At 34.4% G+C, this 20,426-nt stretch overlaps 2 protein-coding genes and 1 pseudogene across 3 annotated transcripts; 2 read left to right on the top strand and 1 right to left on the bottom strand.

Annotated features, from left to right (window-relative positions):
• LOC109360338 lies at positions 1,207-4,813 on the top strand (annotated as a pseudogene).
• Positions 5,960-7,735, bottom strand: LOC109360339. The gene has a single exon (XM_019605149.1). The coding sequence runs from the start codon at positions 7,264-7,266 to the stop codon at positions 6,349-6,351; it is 918 nt and encodes a 305-aa protein (XP_019460694.1). The 5' UTR covers positions 7,267-7,735; the 3' UTR covers positions 5,960-6,348.
• On the top strand, positions 12,225-13,745 carry LOC109360340 (probable E3 ubiquitin-protein ligase XERICO). 2 transcript variants are annotated; one of them, XM_019605150.1, is made up of 2 exons: positions 12,225-12,356; positions 12,917-13,745. In XM_019605150.1, the coding sequence occupies exon 2, from the start codon at positions 13,089-13,091 to the stop codon at positions 13,566-13,568; it is 480 nt and encodes a 159-aa protein (XP_019460695.1). In that variant the 5' UTR covers positions 12,225-12,356; positions 12,917-13,088; the 3' UTR covers positions 13,569-13,745. The 2 variants fall into 2 exon arrangements, with proteins under 2 accessions (XP_019460695.1, XP_019460697.1); XM_019605152.1 differs by lacking the exon at positions 12,225-12,356 and having other exon boundaries at positions 12,938-12,978; positions 13,036-13,745.

Here is a 20,426-nt window from a genome sequence, read left to right on the forward strand (position 1 = left end):
CATTCCTATAAAGGGAACATTTTATCTATTCCGATCCATTCCACACCATTGCATTCTACTCCATTCATTTAATGTATCCAAACATAGCCTTAAGAGTATGTAAGGTATCTATATGTGTTTGATCCCGGAACACTTGTATGATATTGCAGTTTATTATTGTGCTTCATCTACATTTTCCTTGAATCAACAACGTAGTATTAAGTATAGTACCTTCCAGTGCAGTCAAAATAGCCATATAAATAAGTCAAGGATCAAATTTGATGGCGAATTTTACAAGCAAGGTCAAGAGATGATGGCAATCATTGAGATTATTAATGATGAAGCATTCCTATCTCTTAATTACCTTTGAATAAGCATCTCATTGCATCTGCTTCAAACTTAAAGAACCCAACCATTTCCATCTATATTATTAATGATATAATGTAATAACTATATATTATTATACTTTATTATCTACTATTTATTTGTGCAATAACATTCATTTTAATTTTTTAATGTGTGTATATTATTTTCACTAAAATTAATATTAATTATATACATAACAAATGCATCTAATGATATAACTATTCCCTATATGGCAAAACTAGGTGGGGATAAATTGAGAAATGTTGATTGGAGTAGGTGGGAAGGGGAGGGGTAGCGGCCAACTCTGTAATGATTTATTAATGAGTACACTATTAGTAGGACATGCGTGATTAATTTTCATGCCAGCAAAAGCCATATAAGCTACTCCCCCACCACAATTATTATTATTTATTTTCCGAATAATTTTATTTAATTTTAAAAATTATATAAATTTTAGGTCACTATTAAATATTTAAGATAGAAATTTTCCCTAAAACAAAGATTATATTTGACATAGAATATGATAACTTCAAAATTTTCTTACACATCCCCCTAACAAGTAACAATGGCACCAATTACTGAAAGGGAGACTCAGATTTTTTTATATTTTTAGAACATCATGTTTTTATTTTTTTAATGTTTCTTAATATATATTTTGGTTATGCGCTAATATTTTCAATTCCACCAACCTTACTGTTACTATTGATACTGGTAAAAAACGTTGACCCATATCACAGTAAAGAGAAATCGCTGACCTGGTTTTTTTCTTCTTCCTTCTGATCCTTTTGACCTAGCATGATGTTTAGTATATTTGATTATTACCTATTAAATGTTAACTTGGAAAAGTAAACTACTATTGCAGTTAAGTCATTTTTCATTGGGCTACTGAAACAAAATTTGTTTCAATAATTGATCAGAAAGAAATCAATTATAAAGGAAGAATAGAACACATGAAATGAAAATATCTCCATTCTAAGTTTTAGCCACAAGAAATTTTCTACATGTTGAAAAGCTTTGGCATCTTCAAATGAAGAAAACACAAAGCCATAATTCCAATCAATCTAGCAGAAGAAAACATGATGCTGATCTCTATGATGTTAGTGCAGACAATCCTAAGACTCATCCTGTGTTGAAATCTTTCAAGTCTGCTATGAAGAAATTTGCAGTTTTTTTTACACTGGTTTTCTCTGGCAAAAGTAAAACAGCCTCAAAAGTTATTGGAAGTTATGACAAAAAGGTTTCATCAAAACTCAGAGGGTTATCTTGTAAGCCTGATAGAAATTATTACAAAATTCTCTTATACTTTCATTTTATCTGAAATGATGTTATATAAGTCTTTGATTATGGTCAACCCTTTATGTAAACTAGGATTCAGATTTTGGAAAACTTTTGTGACATAAAATGTTTGTATACACAAAAGCTTAAATATGTGGTGATGATGAATGCTTTTGTAGTATTGTTCTTAGTGCATTACCATAGATTTTCCAAAATTGAGTGATATACCATGATTTGCAGCTTCAACGAGTTCATCATTGGAAGGTACCAACAAAAGTTCATCAATACGGAAGTTTTCTTCTTCCTATGCATCAGCTAGCACTGCAAGTGAACAACTTGAAATTGGAAACTTTTCCTTTGAAGAAATTTACAAGTCAACAGCAAATTTCTCTCCAGAAAATATTATTGGGAAAGGTGGATTTGGAACAGTGTATAAGGGAAAGCTTGATGATGGAACTCTCGTGGCGGCGAAACGGGCCAGGAAGGTATAATATGATATTCATCTTTTGATTATTTCCTAACCCTAGAACATGTTAAATTTTTAGTGAAAGAAAAGCATGTCCATAAGATACTAAATATTTGTTACAAACATAGGTCACTGGACTTCATTTTTTGTTTATATATGTGAGCCTAATGCAGTGAAATTTGTTGACAGGATGTACTAAACACACACTTCTCTGAGTTCAAGAATGAAATATACACCTTGTCAAAAATTGAGCATCTGAATCTTGTAAGGTTATATGGATATGTGGAGCATGGAGAGGAGAAGATTGTTGTTGTTGAATATGTTAGTAATGGAACACTTAGAGAACATCTAGATGGTAAGACTAAGGCTTTGTTAAGTCATTTATCACATGAAAATGGAAATTGTTTAGATTTTATACATAGCAGAGTGAAATTTAAGGTCATAATCTGGTCTCTTCTAAGTTTAGTAACAAGTCTCAATTTTTTTGGCAACTAACAAGTGCCAATTTTACATGATTCAACAAAATGATAGTTGTTAGATAAAAATGAAATATAATGAAATCAAATCAATTTGTCCAAACTCGTGAAGCCGAAAGACTTGGATCAAGTAAACAGGAAAGGGCATTCATTATGCAGAAAGTAAACAGGAAAGGGCATTCATAAATCACACCCTCTGATGATAAAAGGAATAGACAATGACTTTTATCCATTATTGTTATCTGCTTAGCTTCACATGTTTCAGCTTTTGGAATGTGCTTCAATTCAGATCTGTTAACCATTGCAATTAGGACAATGTTCAAGGAACTAAAATGAAAAGATAGTTTTTATTGGAAAACTAAATACATCACAATTTATTTGATTAAACACATCACAATTTATTTGATTAAACACATCACTTTCGAATAAAACTCATCCTTTTTATGGTTACTTACTTAAACCATTGTCTAGCAACGGTTAGCAAAACCGATATGTATAACCTGAGTTTGGCGCAAGTCACTTGGTGGAGTGCATGTTCCTGATCTACCAAATTAGGCTAATGTAGCGTATTATATATTATGCAATTTTTCGGAAATTAGATGCAATGGGTCTATAACCTAAAAATATGCAGGTACTAGGGGAGATGGACTAGATATTGGTCACCGTCTAGACATAGCAATTGATGTTGCTCATGCAATCACTTACCTTCATATGTACACAGGTACGTCCATAACATTATAATGTCTTGCTCACTTAACCCCAAAATTGTCTATATACAAGTAAAAACATCTCAATGCCTAAATCTGTAGTGTTGTATTGATAGATAATCCAATTATTCATAGAGACATTAAAGGATCAAACATCCTAATCACTGAGAACCTAAGGGCTAAAGTGGCAGATTTTGGTTTCGCACGGTTATCTGATGACCCTGGTGCAACTCATATTTCAACTGAAGTGAAAGGAACAGCTGGATATATGGATCCGGAGTATCTTAGAACATATCAACTCACTGACAAGAGTGATGTCTATTCTTTTGGTGTATTGCTTGTTGAAACCATGACAGGAAGACATCCAATAGAACCAAAGAGAGCCATTACTGAGAGAGTTACAATCCGATGGGTAAGTAAGTTATATCTCCATAAAGCCTTACAAAATATCCAAACTAGTATTTTTACTATACGAATTGGTTTAACTATGTATGAAAATCAAATATATTCAGTCAAAATTCAGAAAGCAAAAAAGTGAATTTTGGCAGTATCCAAGTCCTTCAAAGCATGCACACTGGACAAATCCTAAATGTCCTAACATTTAGTTTCATCCTAAAGTTCAATTCATTTTATTTGCATAAAAATTATATGGAAGAAATATCAGCACTCTTTGTTGGGCCTAGAGTCAAATTAGAGGCCTACAGTATTCCTGCAAAATGGAGTCAACTTTCATTATGTTAGGTTCCAATTGCAGGGTCTGAGACTTGAATCTCACATTGGAAGTATAGGATTCTGGTGTGAAGTTTATATGACCTAGGCTCTCAAACCTTGTTCTCCAAAGGTTCGTGCCAATTGGTAATTTGGTATTAGAGCTTGGTAACACGGGGATTGCAGTATCTAAGACTAGTTAATATTTAGCTAACTAGTTAATTTTGCATAAAAAAACTAGTCATGATTAATGCAAGGCTATGATTTTCGTTAATTTTTCAAGATGAATTAGTTATGTAGATAATAAGTAATTTCATGCATAGAATACTCTTTCCATGTAGTATAGTGATAATGATAATAATGACAATGAAATTGATAGAATCACTCCAGAGAGTAGCCGATTTTATAGACAGAAATAATTTGCATGTATGCAGGCAATGCAGGTGCAGAAAGAAGGTGATGCTGTGATAGCCATGGATCCAAGATTGCGAAGAAGTCCAGCCTCTGTCAAGGCAGTGAATAAGGTTCTGAATCTAGCTTTCCACTGCCTTGCGCCTTCCAAACAATCAAGGCCATCCATGAAGAGTTGTGCAGAAATTCTATGGGCCATCCGTAAAGTTTTTAGAGATGAAACCCTTTCATATGATCCTACCCTTCCTTCTCACCATCCTGAAACTTTTCCTTAGAGAAATTAACCATATGATATTTGATATAGAAGATGATGATTGCTATAAATTTAACTCAGCACCTGATCATATTTTTGCATAAGATTGGTTCATTCATTGTTCAGATAGTAAAGATATTAGTTGTTTCACTATATGCCAGATTGGTTTCAATATGATTGTAGTTTTGATGCTTGTGATTATATCGATAGATCGGTATAAGGTCTTTGACTGATGAAGAATGGTTTAAATTGTTTGATGCAGTTCATATGCAACAATTTGGCAATGTGAGGGAAGGGGTTAAAGGGGTAGTACAAGCTAAATCAAAAACAAAAATCCTCAAGTCAGTCCTTTAAAGAGTAGTGCATGCTATATTTTAGAGATTTGATTATTTGAATACAGATTAAATAAAAAATTTAATGCTTATTAATTCTAACTTATAAATAAGCTACAGGCATAGACTAAAACTTCACCAATATATGAATCATTTACCTGTCCACTTGCTGTTCTGTATCACTACAAAAGAAAGAGTGGAATGAAATGAAAGTGTGGTAACATGATCTATAAGTACTGAAGACATTTCTATCAATTGCTCTAATCAAACCACCACCTTTTTCCTTTGTTCCTACTTTCAAACCAAAACTATCAGATCCTATTATTCCCTTTCCATCACACCCTCTCATGTGACTCTTGCTTGTTTCCCTTCCACGTCTATTTTTTAGTACTTGTCAGTTTATTCATAAGCTAGAGAAAATCTCTTCCAATCTTGTCTCACACTTTTTTCTCTTCACATACTCCAACCCCATATCTCTACTTTTTGAGTTTCGGTCGAAGTAAGTAGTATCTTCTCTTTCTGTAGTCTAGCATAGCCTGAAATAGTAAAGTATCTTCTTTCATCTCTAGCATGTTTATTCAATTATTGAGCTTGATAGATAGCACTGCTTGAAGTTTTTAATAGTAACACTCACTTGCTTAAGTGCTTTTTGTTTATAATAATGTTTAATGAAAATACTAAGATTAACATTTTTGTGGACAGTTCTGTGGATTTGATTAAGCAGGTTTTCAACGTTGGATGATACTTGTAATCAAGGGGCATGTTGTGATTCATGTCTTTGTGGTTTGTATAAGATAATAGCTACATAAATAATGGTATTTAAATTTTTCACATACAATAGATAAGAACAAAATTGACAAATTAATTTAGAGAAGTGTTTGTTCTTTCCTTTCAACAGATTGAAGTGTTAGTTTAATTGTATGTACTTCTATTAGGTGACTGAACAGGACTAATATTGTTATTATATTTTGATGATAATAATTTTAGCTTTGACTAATGCAATTGCCAATTTGAATATCCAAGACACATGACATATGCTGATTCTTTGGACTGGAACTTGAAGAATTAGCAGAGAAGATAATTTAAGAACTGCAATCTTTTTCATTCATGAGTGTGGCTGATTTAGTTTCTGCAATGAAACTACATAAATCGCTACAATATTATGAATCCTTGTATTTCTAAATCATGCTTGGATTAGCTGAAAATCGCAGTGCTCATTACTAACTACTATGGTAAGGGCTCAGAAACATGAACAGATTGCTTGCATCAGAAGAGTAAATAGCATGGAAATTCGCTACAAGTATCAATCCTTGTATCCTGACCCCTATGCTTTACAACCTTGCTACTATTTTCCTCCATTGACCCCTATGCTTTATTACTCAAGTTTATAGGCATAGAGAACAAGGCAGAATTCAAGGGTAGCAGTATTTAGAGTTGAATAATAGCCAACACTGCTAACATCACTTTCACAGCCTTCAACAGCACTACTCTCTTTTTCACACTCGGCTTCTGGCTTGAAAATGAACAGAGCCGGCCCCGTGCCTGAGCCGCTAAACAACCAATCATGCACATCCCAGAACACTTGCACAGGTTGCTTATTAACCATAACAGTTTGGTTCCCTCTAAACTTCCACTGCAAGTTCTTGACATGAATCAACACAATACCATCTATACTAATCCACATCTCAGGATCATTAGGATCACTTGTTGAGCTGTCAACAACAATATCACTCTCTTTTCTATTCTCATCAAACCTTGCCTTAGTAGCAAAACTTTTCTTGGCAAACACGTTTTCTTTCTTCACCAATAGCATGGCCTCAACAAGTGCTGGTCTTGATTTTGTTCTCTTGTATGCTTTCTTCTTGTAATCTCCCAATAATAACACAACCTCATCATCAGACACTAAAGCAACATAGTAATCACTTATTGGCTCAGGGCTGCCAGAGAATTTAGCCGATCGGAGATCCCAATATACCTCTACCCGATTCCCATCAACCTCAAATGTTTTGTACCCCTTTTTGCTCCAAAAGTGCCAAGGCTTCACATCAATTTTGCAGCTATAATGTAAATCACCCCCTACACTATCAACAGTGATGTGCAAAGAATGATTCATAAGGTTTTTGCACCATAAAACTGACAAATTTCTCCAATAGCCTGCAACATTGGTTTGGTAGAAACATGTGACAGTGCTTTGTGCAACTTTGCTAGGTAATGGCTCTTCTGTTGTTTTCTCTGGCATAGATGATCCTTGTGTTAACGCTGATTGTGATCTAAAGGAACGATGGAAAGCCATAAGTGTCGGATAAAACAGGCATCAAAGGAATAATTCAGGTTCTACAATGTCCTTGTTGGTTTGTGAGTTTATATCATCCTCTAGATGATGAATGAAAATATGCATGCATAGGCCTCACCTTGGTTGATTCATGAGGAAAGGAATGAAATTTTCGATACCCTTTGATTAATCAAGCATGAAAAATATGTTGAATGATTCAACATCAACACTAACAACAAACATGTAGAATTTCCACAAAGGGAAATAAATGGTGTTATCTTAGGTGCTATGACTCTAAAGGTTTGACGGCTGCAATGGTGATTGTATTGATTATTTCAGAGGAAATGAGGAGAGAGGGTTGACCAGAAAGTTTGTTTTCTTTTCTTTTGAGAAAAAGTCTCCATTTTGAGGCTAGAAACAAGGTTGCCCGAAACACAAGGAGCATAAGGAATGTCCTCTCAAACGGTCTTTCTATAAAGTTTCTTAAAACTGTTACGGTTGGAGAAAAATAGGATGGTTAGTTAATCATCAGATCCCTAAGTATAGTTAATTAATCATAAGATACTATTATCTTTCCAAACAATTTATTTATATATGACATGTAATCATGTATAAAGATTATGATAGGTTAAGGGTAATACTTAAAAAAAAAGTTTAATATCTGTGTATTGAAATTGTAAAGATTTATATATAATTAATGCAGTATTTACTATCATTTATACTAATTTTATTTAAAAAAATAATTATAATTAAATATGAACGGTGGATCATATAATGACAATATAAAAATATCTTACATTATTATTACTAGCGTGTTGATATGCACTGTCGTGTCTGTCAACCCGCTTTCCTATCATTTGTAATGTATAGTTTGTATTTATAAATTCAAATATAATTTTTTGCCCTAAATTTACGGTTGAATTTATTCAATTGGTCTAATATTCAATTTTTTAAATACACTTTTAAAATAAGAAGACAATAAGGATAAAATAAGAAAATAATATTATATGGTTTTTTGGTAGAAATAAAAAGATATTGATGGCAAAATAGGAAAACACAAATTACACCATGATAGGTGGTTATTTTGTATTTTCCCTTTATTAATAGTATAGATATATATCTTTTTCTCTCGACTTAAAAACTGAATTAAAGTGCACTGTGAATTAAGTCCATTATTTATTAAAATTGTAAATATTTAGTTTTATTATATAAAAAATTGTAGTCGTTTATAAGACTGAATTTAAGAAAATTCTTAAATAAAATTCTCCAACTCAAAATTGGTTAAAATTGAGCAAAATTCTACTAATCTGTAGCTAATTTTATATTACCGTTAGTGTAAAAGAGTTTAGAAAAATTGTACTTTGGTCCCTAATTTTATATTATTTGCAAACTAATCAGCACATTCGTTAGTTACTTTTATTGAAAGAACTTTATACTATCTTTCTATGAATATTAAACTCAATTTGTTATACAAATAAGTATTTAATATGTATACATTGACACATCGTCCACCACTCATATATTAATCAATATTAACTCTTAAATAAAAATAATATAAATTAAAAGTGAATGATATATTAAATGTAAAAAACTTTGCGGTGTATGGATATCAAACTCTACAAATAACATAACTCATTATGTATTACCATTGTTCTTAATTGTTGAGAGTGGATGGTCGGGAATTGAGGACAAATGGAAAGGAAAGTGTAGGAGAGCAGGAGACTTATTCGGATGATCGTCTGGACCCGTTGGGGAGGGTACCTGAAAAGGTTCTTTGACGATCAAGTCTTTGAGGAGGCAGTCGGTATGCGTCCGATCATGTATCTCTTATTTTTGCTTGTTGACATTTATCTGACATTTTTTCGTTTATTTCTTTCAGCAGCGGCCATGAGAGACTAAGCAGACCGGAGCAGGCTTCTGAAATGGGCAGTTGCCAAGAGGAAGGACGCAGAAAGTAGCGTCCCAGGTCGAGTATTCCTGTCGGGATTGAGGGTCCTCCTTCTACACCTCGGAGGGAAGCTGCTCAGGCAAGTGGTTCGGAGGGGACCACTATAGACCGGGCAACTCCTATTGCGATGGTGCCTCCTGAATCTGCCTTTGGTCAATCGGTTGACCTAACCGAGGAGCCTGTCAGCCCTCCTGAAGCGACCTCAGAGGAGGGTACACAACCAGGGAAGCAGAGATCGGGCAAGTCTTCCGGTAAGAGCAAGTCTGGCCTCATTCGCCTTAAGACTACCTACAACATTCCCAAGGTCGTTGAAGATGGTTTAGTCAACCCGAGGATAAAGGATGTGTTGGATGGGGTACCTCTGGTGGACCTGCTAAAGAGGACCCAGGAGGCGGGGGTTATCGTGGCTTCAGTCGCCAAATACCTTGAGGGTGAGGGGGTGCTGGCCACCCGGGTCGGGGAAAATGCTTTGGCCAACCTTCAAAAGTTGCATTCGGGTATGCTTCACGAGTTGAAGGAGAAGCAGGACGAAGTGGTGAAGAACTTGGAGGCGCAGAACCTCTCAGCCACCGAGCAACTCTCGATGGTGTCTCTCCAGCTAAAGGATGCTCGGGAGGTGGAGATGCTGGCCAAGATAGACATGAGGGCTGCTAAACGGAAGGTGCAGTCTCTGGTTGATCGACTTCAGAGGAATGAAGACAAGAGGCTTCAACTTTGGGATAAGTTGAAGGCATCGGAAGCTGAGAACGCCTGGGTGCGTAAGGAGCTAGATGACCTTGAGGAAGCCTACCTGAAGCTGAATGATGATGTTGATGGGGCAGTTAACACCGGCTGGGATAATGCCTTCGCCCAGGTCGGCTTGGTTTAACCTGATGCTGACTGGTCCTGAACCAGGATAGATGCTCGGGTTACCCCCGAGGGTGGGCTCGTCGTGGACGAAGATGAAGGCCATGTTGCCCTTCCAGTTCCGCCCAGAGGTGTCGGGTGGATCAAGTTTAGTTTTTTTGCTCTTTATTTCTGTATTTTTTGTATTTTGTAATTCCCTACTATCAATGAAGATTGATCTTTGATCATTTTATCTTAATGTGTCTATTATGTCTTGTTGGCCGGAATAAGTGAACCTTTAATTGCAATTATGCTATTTATATAGTCAATGTTGTTGGTGCAATCTGAGTGGTAGTTGGTATAAAGTAATAGTGGCAAGTGGCTGTCATCTATTAGGGTCTTTGTTCTGATCTCAACTTTTGAACAAGGTCTTTTTTAATAGTTTCTCCGAATGGTTTTTAGGGCTTCTTCTAACTCTTGTGAGAAAAATGTTATTGTTCCTCTGCTCAAACTTGAAAGTTTTTGTACATACTTGTCCCCTACATGCTATGGTATCATCAACAAATAGAATAAATGCATAATTTGTTATCTTATTGCATGTAATTTGATCATTTCGGCCTATTATACATTTCTCTAGTTTGGGATGATATGCTTGTTGTTAAGCAATATTTCTATTCGCTAATTATTGGGTTTGAGTTATTTCGGAACTTCAAAGTTTAGTTGATTTATATGTTATTTAACATCAATTGTGGTTATGTTGTTAGGTTTGAGAAAAGAGTAAGGTATGTCTCTCGCAAGGCTCGGGCTGATGTCAGAAAACGTGTGAAGGGACGATTTGTGAAAGCTGGTGATGTTTATGACTATGACCCTTTAAGCGAAACCGGAAACTACTAACTACTAAGTGTAGTTATTGTTACCCGAAAATGGATGAAGTTTGATGCATTCTTTCTCCATGCAATGACAAGATTTATGGCTTTATCACAGGGGCCTAGAATTTCTTCAAGGGAAGAACTTTGTAACAAGGTCATGTCGAGACTTCAGTAGAAGCCCAACAACAGATTATGTGTCCTCCACTACAAAGGATATCCAAGTTGTGATGTCAGCTAACATGACTATATAACAAAGTCCCCCCATAAGACACATAGTGCCCTTTGTTCTATGGACTTTGACTTTCTCTTTGCAAAATCCTGTTTCTTAGTACTTTTCTAAGAATGCAAAGTTCATGTTAGTCCTTCATGTTCCATGTGGTCCAAGTCACATGTAGAAATGTTGATAACTATTATGATAAGTGGCTCAATTTGATAAGAGTTATAAATAAGCTACATTGTGCAGTATGCTTTATTGTTTTTCCTCTTTAAGTTTGATAAGTATAGCATAAAATATACATCTATGTAGTTAGAGGGTGTAATTGGTAACAGATCTGAGGCGTGATAAATTGTAAATTCGAAGGTTATGTATAGTATGATGAGATGCTATTTATATTGGACATATAATGTTTATCATCACGTTATCAGTGGAGGTTTTGATAGTATATTATTTGGGCACCATAATTGTACTTTAAATTCATCACTTTTAAAAATAAGCGTAGAAACCTTGGTGCAATTATGTAATTAAATGTGTGTTAGATATGCCAAAATCTAATTCTATGTAGAGTGTAATATTGATATACTGATAGTGTAAAAAATTATGCATAATCAGTGTATTATCTATTCTTCATTTAGATTATTTTTTGTGAAAAAGTTAAACATAATTAAAAATAAATGATAGATAATGGAGTGGTAGTATAAAAACTCTTACATTATCGGTATATACATTTTTTTTCTTTCTAATGAGAAATCTACTTATAAGTTCTTGAGTTTATTTTTTTAATAAAGGCGTCATTAACTTGGGTAGTAAAATATGTAATCAACTTCACAAAAACTCTTTATTTAAATATGATATTAATTACATTATTCATTATTGATTTGCATTTGTTTAAAGGGTGGAAAATCTATATACTGATAATATATATATCTTTTTCTTTTGTTTAAAAATTAATAATAATTAACTTATAAATGGTGAAGATTTAAAAAAAACATTTACACTTACTGTATACATATTAATTTTTTTTTAATATAAAATGTTGATATAATCTTATCAACACAAAAAAATTGCTTACCATGGTTAAAGAATGCACCCGAGGAATAGAGGAAGCGGCAACCATGGTTAAGGCACTGGGGTTTGTTGTAATTTGATGCTGAGGTGGTGTGGGCTGTGTTCCTCTCTATCTATAAAGCAAAGTGAAAAAGCACTCAAATTTCGCATCAACCCAGAACCGTATTCCACAAATTCCATCTCTGTAAGTCTGAAAATGCATTCTTTTTCTCTGGGTTTTGAGTTTTTTTAATCTGGTTCTTACATTAAATCCCTGTTTCTATTGAAAAATGCTCGATCCTGGATTAGGAAAATGTTCTCTTGGGATGTTATGTTTTGATTTTATTTTAGTTTTATATATTCTGATGCATAATTTTGATCAAAACCCTTGACCATATTGTGCTCCATGAAGTTTTAGTTTGTGTTAGATCTAGTTGATTTTTTTTGTCTTTTGTAACTCAGAACTTCCATGTTCTTGTTTTCATTGATTTTTGTGTATTCCAGTGTAGCCTTTACTATATAATGTTTTCTAAATTATAGGTTTCTTGCAAATTATGTCATTCTATTGCATATGAATTTTTATGATAACTTCTGAAATCATATATTATTTAAACTACTAAGAAACCAAAGAAATCATATATTATTCAAGCCTATATATGTTTGTTTTTTCAATGTTAGATTGATTTCACCATCTTTTGTTTTTACTGTATTTTAATCTTCGTTGTGTATTCTGTGTTCTAAATCTTTCCTTAATTGTGTTTACAGGTCAGATATTGAGAAGAGACCGATAGAGTTTTTCCCATACATGTACCAAAGTTTTGATTTTTGGTTTCCAATTCCAAGCTCCAACTAGTTAAAATTTGTGCTTCAACAGTTATAGAGCAATCTATATCATTAACTTTGTATACCAAATAAGGACCTCTCAGCTTTTATCAAAATGGGTCTTCCAAATCTTCCATCTTCATCTGAAGGAATATTTTCTTGTTTTTTGGGAAATAGTGTGTTTCCAATATCCATATTTAAAGGCCTTGTTAAGATAATCTTACACATTATTGGTATCAATCTTTCATCATCATCATCATCAGAAACTTCATCCCCTACAACAGCTACCTCCCAATACCGACCTGGGTCATTTGAATTCCTTGTTAATTACTGTAGTAATACTTACATAGAAGAGATTCGAAGCCAGACACCAACAATAAGGTTTGACAGTGTGTGTTGTCAGCAACAAGCTGAAGTTGAATGCATTGTATGCCTTACTCAGTTTGGACCAGAATCAGAGATAAACCATTTATCTTGTGGCCATATCTTCCACAAAGTGTGCTTGGACAAGTGGTTGAACTATTGGAACAGTACATGCCCACTTTGCAGGGCTCCCTTAATGCCTGAAGTTGAAGATGAGACACTTTGCTTTTAGAATGCAACAATGATTTAGCATGCTGATAAGTGAATGTATCCATTTCAGTATAGTGTACATATTTATATAGTTTTGATGTTCATGTATGAGCTTTTCAACCTTTAAATATGGATATTAGGCGTTCGATCCTCATATGGGGGAGTATGAATATATAGAATCCTTTCTCTTTTTCTGGTCCTTTAAAGTTTAAACAATTCCATTACCATGATTGTATATATATATATAGTATACCTTGTACTTGACAATAACTTCCAGGTTTACAAACCACTAAAATTTGATTTTACTATATGCTATGTATATCTACATCTTGGTCAATCGAAACTTGTTAAAAAAACAATACAAACCACTAAAAAGTTGAGTTTTTTTAATGTTGGTTTATACCAAGGGTTTCCAACTATTACCTTTTGAAGCAACAAAGCCTTATTCATATAGGTGATCTAATCTTTGACATGCCCTTGTGATTTTACTATATGCTATATATATCTTGCTTTATTGCTTTATTGAATAGTGTTATTAACTATTAGAAGTGGGTGATTCTTTTGGGTTTTCCTTTTTATGTCAAATTCTTGAATAGGGACCACTCAGCCGCATGACAGAGTGACAGACAACATAAATAAGAAACAAACCGATATAGGACTTTTATCGGTGGGGCAGTGCAGGACACAGAATATATAGTGTTTTAAGATGATTGACCCTCAATTATTTCTCAGATGCTCTTATAATTTTCATGTCCTGCATTGCTGAGCAGTTATTGGCTGTTTTTAATACATCAGGTTGCTAGAGAGGGAAGGAGATCACTCTATCTTAAATCGTGTCCCAAGTTAGCTCTATTTATTACTTTTTACTTTTAAATTTTTTATTTTTGTTAACATGTTAATATATGATTGGCTTGGAACAGAAAATGAGACATCGTTGGGGACAGATGACCTCCATCCTCACAAGTGGGGCATCTCAGATCAAGCCATTTACATATGACATGGCAGAAAAAAACAAGCATCAAGCTACCATTTCAATCCTAAGAGGCCAATACCGAAAAAGATTGTCACTTTTTTCCCACATAAATTTTGTTTTTATCATGTATCTTACATAGTGGGTGAGTTTGGTGTTTGGTGTAACCATAAAGTTGTTGCTTTATGTTTAGGAGTTCAAATCTTGGAAACATTGGGGCACTTTTTTCCATTTATAATACATGGCAGAGGGAGGAAAACTAGGGCAGCTAGGGTGAAGAGCAAAAAAAAATATGGTTTCACTTTTGGGAGTTCAAGTTACAAACAGACTGTTAAAGGAAAAAGCTTGATAGGATGAAAAATGTATAAAATAACGAAAGATAAAATTGAGCAATGGTTTTGATTTTTCATATCTTTCTTAGAGAATACTTGCCCTCTCAATGCATGTATGGTATGTATTAAATGTAAATTTGTATGTTTCACAGTAAATTGAAATTATAAACTCAATTTTTTTTTTGAAAATAAGCAAAAAGTATAAGCTTCAAAATCATAGGTTGGTTTATTTTGAATTATTTTTTCTTTCAATTTGTTCACTTCTCGTTTTACGCCTTGATATTTGTGTATTATTTAGTATGATTAAAATAATTGAAGTTTGACAACTTCTATTTATTTGCGTATCATGTTGTTTTTTAATATACTTTTTAGGCTTTTATTATGCAATATTAAAAAAAATTATAGTAAAAAAATATATGATTGTAAATATTAAAAAAATGCATATTTAAAAAATGATGTAAAAAACCAAAATAATCATAATATAAACAAAGAGTGGGAATCCGCTTATTCCCCATTTTAGACATAAATTCTATAGAAATCTAATGGTTTGAATAAGTAACTAGATCTAAATCATTAGATGTCTTTAAAATTGATGGCTATGATAGAAAGTAAATTTAAATGAAGTAAGTGGATCACCTCCAATAAACAAATAATATCATACTATTTTCTGTAATTTACTATATAAAAAATAATTTTTATACCTTACCTAAACAGAAATAATAATTTAAATTTAGTTTTCACCTAAATCACCAAACTTAAACAAGTTACAAAATATTATAATGTCACAATTTAAAAGTTGAAAGAAAAAAATATAATCCATGTCAGTCAAATGTATGCTAAAATACAAAAGATAAACTAAAAGAGATGAAGATCATTCACTTGTGAAATTGAAATATTGTTCCTTGAACCAGGACAATGGGAGCATGGGCTAAGATATTTGGAGTGTTTGGTGGATCTGGGCCTGAGCTCCTATCATCACAGTGCCCATCCAGAATGACCTTGAATTCACGGTTTACAGTTTAGGCCTCGCTTGAAGCAACTCGTCCATCTCCGTGGATCCAACCATTGTGGGTGTATTCTAGCTGTAATTATCTAACCATAGGTATTATGGTGCAGCCCTTGGGATTTGGAGTCCCCAACATTGGCAACTTAATATCATATAGATGGGAAATCCCACTTGCTTTGGTAGACGTGGCTTTAATGTTCTGTGCACTTTGCACAATCTTACGTGGGTTGATAATTAATGCCATTGAAATTATGTGGATAGCCTTCACGGTTTGAACCATGTGGAATTATTCCGTCAGCAATGGCAACAAATAGATCTACTTAAAGGTTCATTTAAATTAGTTAATCTAACCAAAGTGTTTTATTTTTTCACATCATCATCCTGGAAGAGTACTCACACTGGTTATCAGCCATTTCCATTTGGAACAACAACAATATTGGCATACAATTAGTCAAATATCAATACTAGGATGCCAAATATGGCTGGATTCATTATTTTATTTTCTAGTACTTTATTGGTTCTTGTTGTAACTTGTAAGTACAAAATTGGTGCACAATAAGACTTCAATAGAGAAGTCAAATTCCATGAGGAGCCATTTTTGGTTAACCTATAGTCTAGCATATACTTCAAGCTCCTATGATTAGTTCTAATGATAAAGTGCTTATTAAGTAAATAGTGTCTCCATTTTTGAACTGCAAAAACCACAGCTAACAACTCCTTTTCATAAGTTGACATAGATTGTTGTTGCTGATTCAACATCCTACTAATGAAAGCAATTGGATGATTGTTCTGCATCAAAACAACACCTATTCCTTGGCCCGATGCATTCACTTCAATGGTGAATTGCTGTGCAAAATCAGGTAAAGCTAGCACATGAGCAATTGTCAATAAGTCTTTGATCTTCTGAAATGCAGTCTTAGCCTCAAGTGTCCACATGAATTGGTCCTTTTTCAACATCTCAGTTAATGGTTTTGCAACAGTCCCATACCCCTTGACAAATCTCCTATAATACCATGCCAATCCCAAAAATCCTTTTAACTGTTTGAGTGTCTGAAAGATGTCAATTCTGAATTGTACTGACTTTAGCACGATATGTTGCTACACCTTATGAAATGACACAAATATTCCACCATCTGAACTCCAAAATAGCACTTGGACTGCTTGGCATATAGTTGGTGCTCCCTCATCATAGCAAGCATTAGTTTTAAATGGGCAAGATGTCCATCTAGAGTACTATTATAGATGAGTATATCATGAAAGAAAACTAGCAAAAACTTTATGAGAAAATCCTAGAAAACAGAGTTCATCAATTTCTAAAATGTGGCAGGTGTATTTGTAAGCCCAAATGGCATGACCAAGTATTCAAAATGTCCACTATATGTTCTAAATGATGTCTTGTGAATATCATTTGGACTCATCCTCACTTGATGATACCCTGCCCTTAGATCAATCTTAGACAAGATGTTTGAATCATACAACTCATCCATGAGGTCATCAACCAATTGAATAGGAAATCCACCCATAGTCTTCATGTACAATCCTTCTTCCCTGCTAACACCACTAGACTTGCATAAGGGCTATTAGTAGTTTGAATAACACCAGAACTGAGCATGTCCTAGACTAGTTTATCAATAATATTTTTCTGTTCCTTAGCATATCTGTATGACCTCTTATTTACATGATCTACATTGTGCAGCAAGGGAATCATGTGATCATGTTTTGTTCTACTTGGTGGCAACTGAGTAGGAGTGCTAAACACATAAACATAAGCTTCTAAGGTGTGCTCCATTGTAATAGGTATTTGAGTTATTTCTACATGAATGGTTAGATAATGTAGGAGAACCCCTTCTTCACTACCCACTTGAATCATGGAAAGATGCACACCCGTCTTCATTGTCTTTTCAAATTATTTAGGTGTAACAGTTTTGCAGTCAACCTGTGTTGCTCCCCTTAAGACATGTCTTCTTCCTTGTAGAGAAAATTTCATGCTTAATTTGTTGAAGTTCCATGTAATGTCTCCAAAAGTAATTAGCCATTCAATGCCTAAGACTATATCACAACACTCCAATGGAAGTAACATGACATATGAGATAAATGTGCTTTGCTACAAAGTCCAAGTAAAATTCTTCATTATTGAAGAAATTAGCACCTTGGTTCCATTTGCTACTGTGACCAGAACAGGTTGCAGGTTTTCAATCTTACACCCTAGCCTCTCAACTACATTTTTGTCCAGGAAATTATGGGTGCTACCACTATCAATCAGAATATACAGAGACCTCTCATGATACTTCTCAGTGACCCTCATAGTTTTGAAACTAGCCACTCCTATTAAGGAATTGACAAAGATATGGGATTCTTCACTTGGTTTTACCCTCAATTCTTGCACCCCTTTAGTTTCAACCACCTCATCTTCCAAATCATCCACTTCCAACAAGTGAATTTACAGTTTCTTGTGAGTCAAACTATGTTCTGCAGTATAAGGTTCCTTACAAAAGTAACATAGTCCATTGGCCATTCTATCATTCATATAAGTCGGTGTTAAAATTTTACTGAATCTTGGCTTTTCCTTCAAGGCTTCTGAACCAGAAGCTAATTTAGGCTTGGGATTGAGCAATGGCTTTCCTCCCAAGATACTAGTATTTGAATTCTTGATCCTGCCACTACTATTGAGATTTGGACTTGTAGCCTCATATAACTTGGCCAAAGTGAATGCTTTTCTGATTGTCTAAGGTTGAAACATCCTGACAATCATCTGAACATCAGTTTTCAACCCTCCCAAAAAGCAACTTAAGATGTAATCTTCTGATAAATCTAGTCTAGTGATAACAACATCAAACTCTTCTTGGTACTCAACAATTGTTCCCTTCTGCCTCAACTTCATCAACTCGGCCATAGGGTCATCACACACCTCACCAAATCCTTCCAGCAAGCTCTTCACATATTCCTCCCATGTAGGAAAGGAGTTAACCCACATAGACCTAATATACGCATGATGCCATTTCAGAGCCTTGCCTTCAAAGTGCATAATGGCAAGCTTCACCTTGAAATCTTCAGGGGTATTATCCACCATGAAATAAGTTTTACACTGATATAATCATTCTTTTACATTGGTGTTGTCAAATCAAGAGATTTCTATTCGAGATAATCTTGTATGACAATCATAAGAATAAGGGGAAACACGATCACCAGCGTTATGGTTGAAATCTTTACCTCCAAAGCCTGATTTAGGTGGCATGGAAGAACCTTCTGATGTTGTATTCTGCCTCATTATCTCTTCAACTAAGTTTTTGACAGATTCAGTCATGGATTTCTGCAAAGAACTCATCAGCTCTGCCATGCGTAATTCCAATTTCTCTAAAATTCGCATCTCCAACCGTTCTTCAAAATTTCTCGTGCAACATCTTGCATCCAAGTCGATTCGGCCATCCCTTCCCAGAAAAAAAGCTCTAGATACCAATTGATGTGAATGTTTATGGAATTTAAGGAATTCTAAGAAGAAGACGATGAATTCAGAATATAAGAAGAGGAATTCTTGTGAATTGAAGAAAAGAATTTGAACAATCTTATTCAGGTGATCAAGAATTGCAAGAAATTACAATGTTTGAGAGAGAAAAAAGAGAAAAGAGAAGAATTGTGAAATCTTTCTAAAAATGGAAATCAGTTTTTTAACTAACAATTGAAAATAGCTAATGCCCCTTGTAACCGAATTAACCAATATGAGTTAGACTATTCATTTGGGTTAGTTTTGGGGTTAGATTTTGAAGGGTAAAGAAGGAAAAGGTCCCACCCAAAATCTAATTTCCAAACTAACTATTGTTACTTGATTTAATGCTAAATTACATCCATTGAAGTGTGTGTTTTCCTATGGCATATGTTCTATTATAATGGTAATCACATAAGGATCACTATGTAAATGTTCCTTTTAATTCCCTTAACTTGTTTTCTGTTTTTTGCACATGACAATTGTAAATACCTCATTTTGACCAAGGCTTTTTTGTTATAAAAAAAAGGGTGTAAAAATCAGATTTTGAAGGGTTATGGTAAATGGGTTTTTTCCCCTAGCCCAACCAAGTTAGGGTAACTTAACCCTAATTTTTTACTACCCTTATAAACTAAAAAAAATAGTAAAAAAGAGGAGAAGGGAGAGAACCAGAAAAAAAAAGAAGGAAGAAGAGAGAAGAGGCAAGTAGAAGTAGAAGAAAAAGAAGAAGGAAGCAAGGAGAAGTAAAAGCCATCATCTTCTTCACCCACACATAAAGTTGACAAAAACAAGGTTTGTGCTCTACTTTTATGTGTTTATTTTTTGCTGCCATTTATATCATTTAAGTGTAAGAGCTTGTTTCTTGTGGTTTAAAAAGGGTGGTGGTGGTGTGCCGCCACCCACGGTGGCTGTTTGGCCATGTGAGCCACCCACACCACCTCACTTTTGTGCCAATCTTCTTATAATATTGGTGGCTGCCCCCTTTATGGAACCTCCATGTGCTCAGCCACGTCCAGAGGGGACAGTGGCGCTGCTGCCACCGCCGCCGCCACCGCCGCTGCCGCCGCAGTTCCGGCCAGAAAAGGGGTTAC

This window comes from Lupinus angustifolius, chromosome LG11, assembly GCF_001865875.1.
Source record: "Lupinus angustifolius cultivar Tanjil chromosome LG11, LupAngTanjil_v1.0, whole genome shotgun sequence".
Classification (NCBI taxonomy): Eukaryota; Viridiplantae; Streptophyta; class Magnoliopsida; order Fabales; family Fabaceae; genus Lupinus; species Lupinus angustifolius.

Bases quoted from the DNA above. Each gene is read 5' to 3' on its own strand.
- LOC109360340 (XM_019605150.1), top strand. From the start codon at position 13,089: ATGGGTCTTCCAAATCTTCCATCTTCATCTGAAGGAATATTTTCTTGT.
- LOC109360339 (XM_019605149.1), bottom strand. From the start codon at position 7,266: ATGGCTTTCCATCGTTCCTTTAGATCACAATCAGCGTTAACACAAGGA.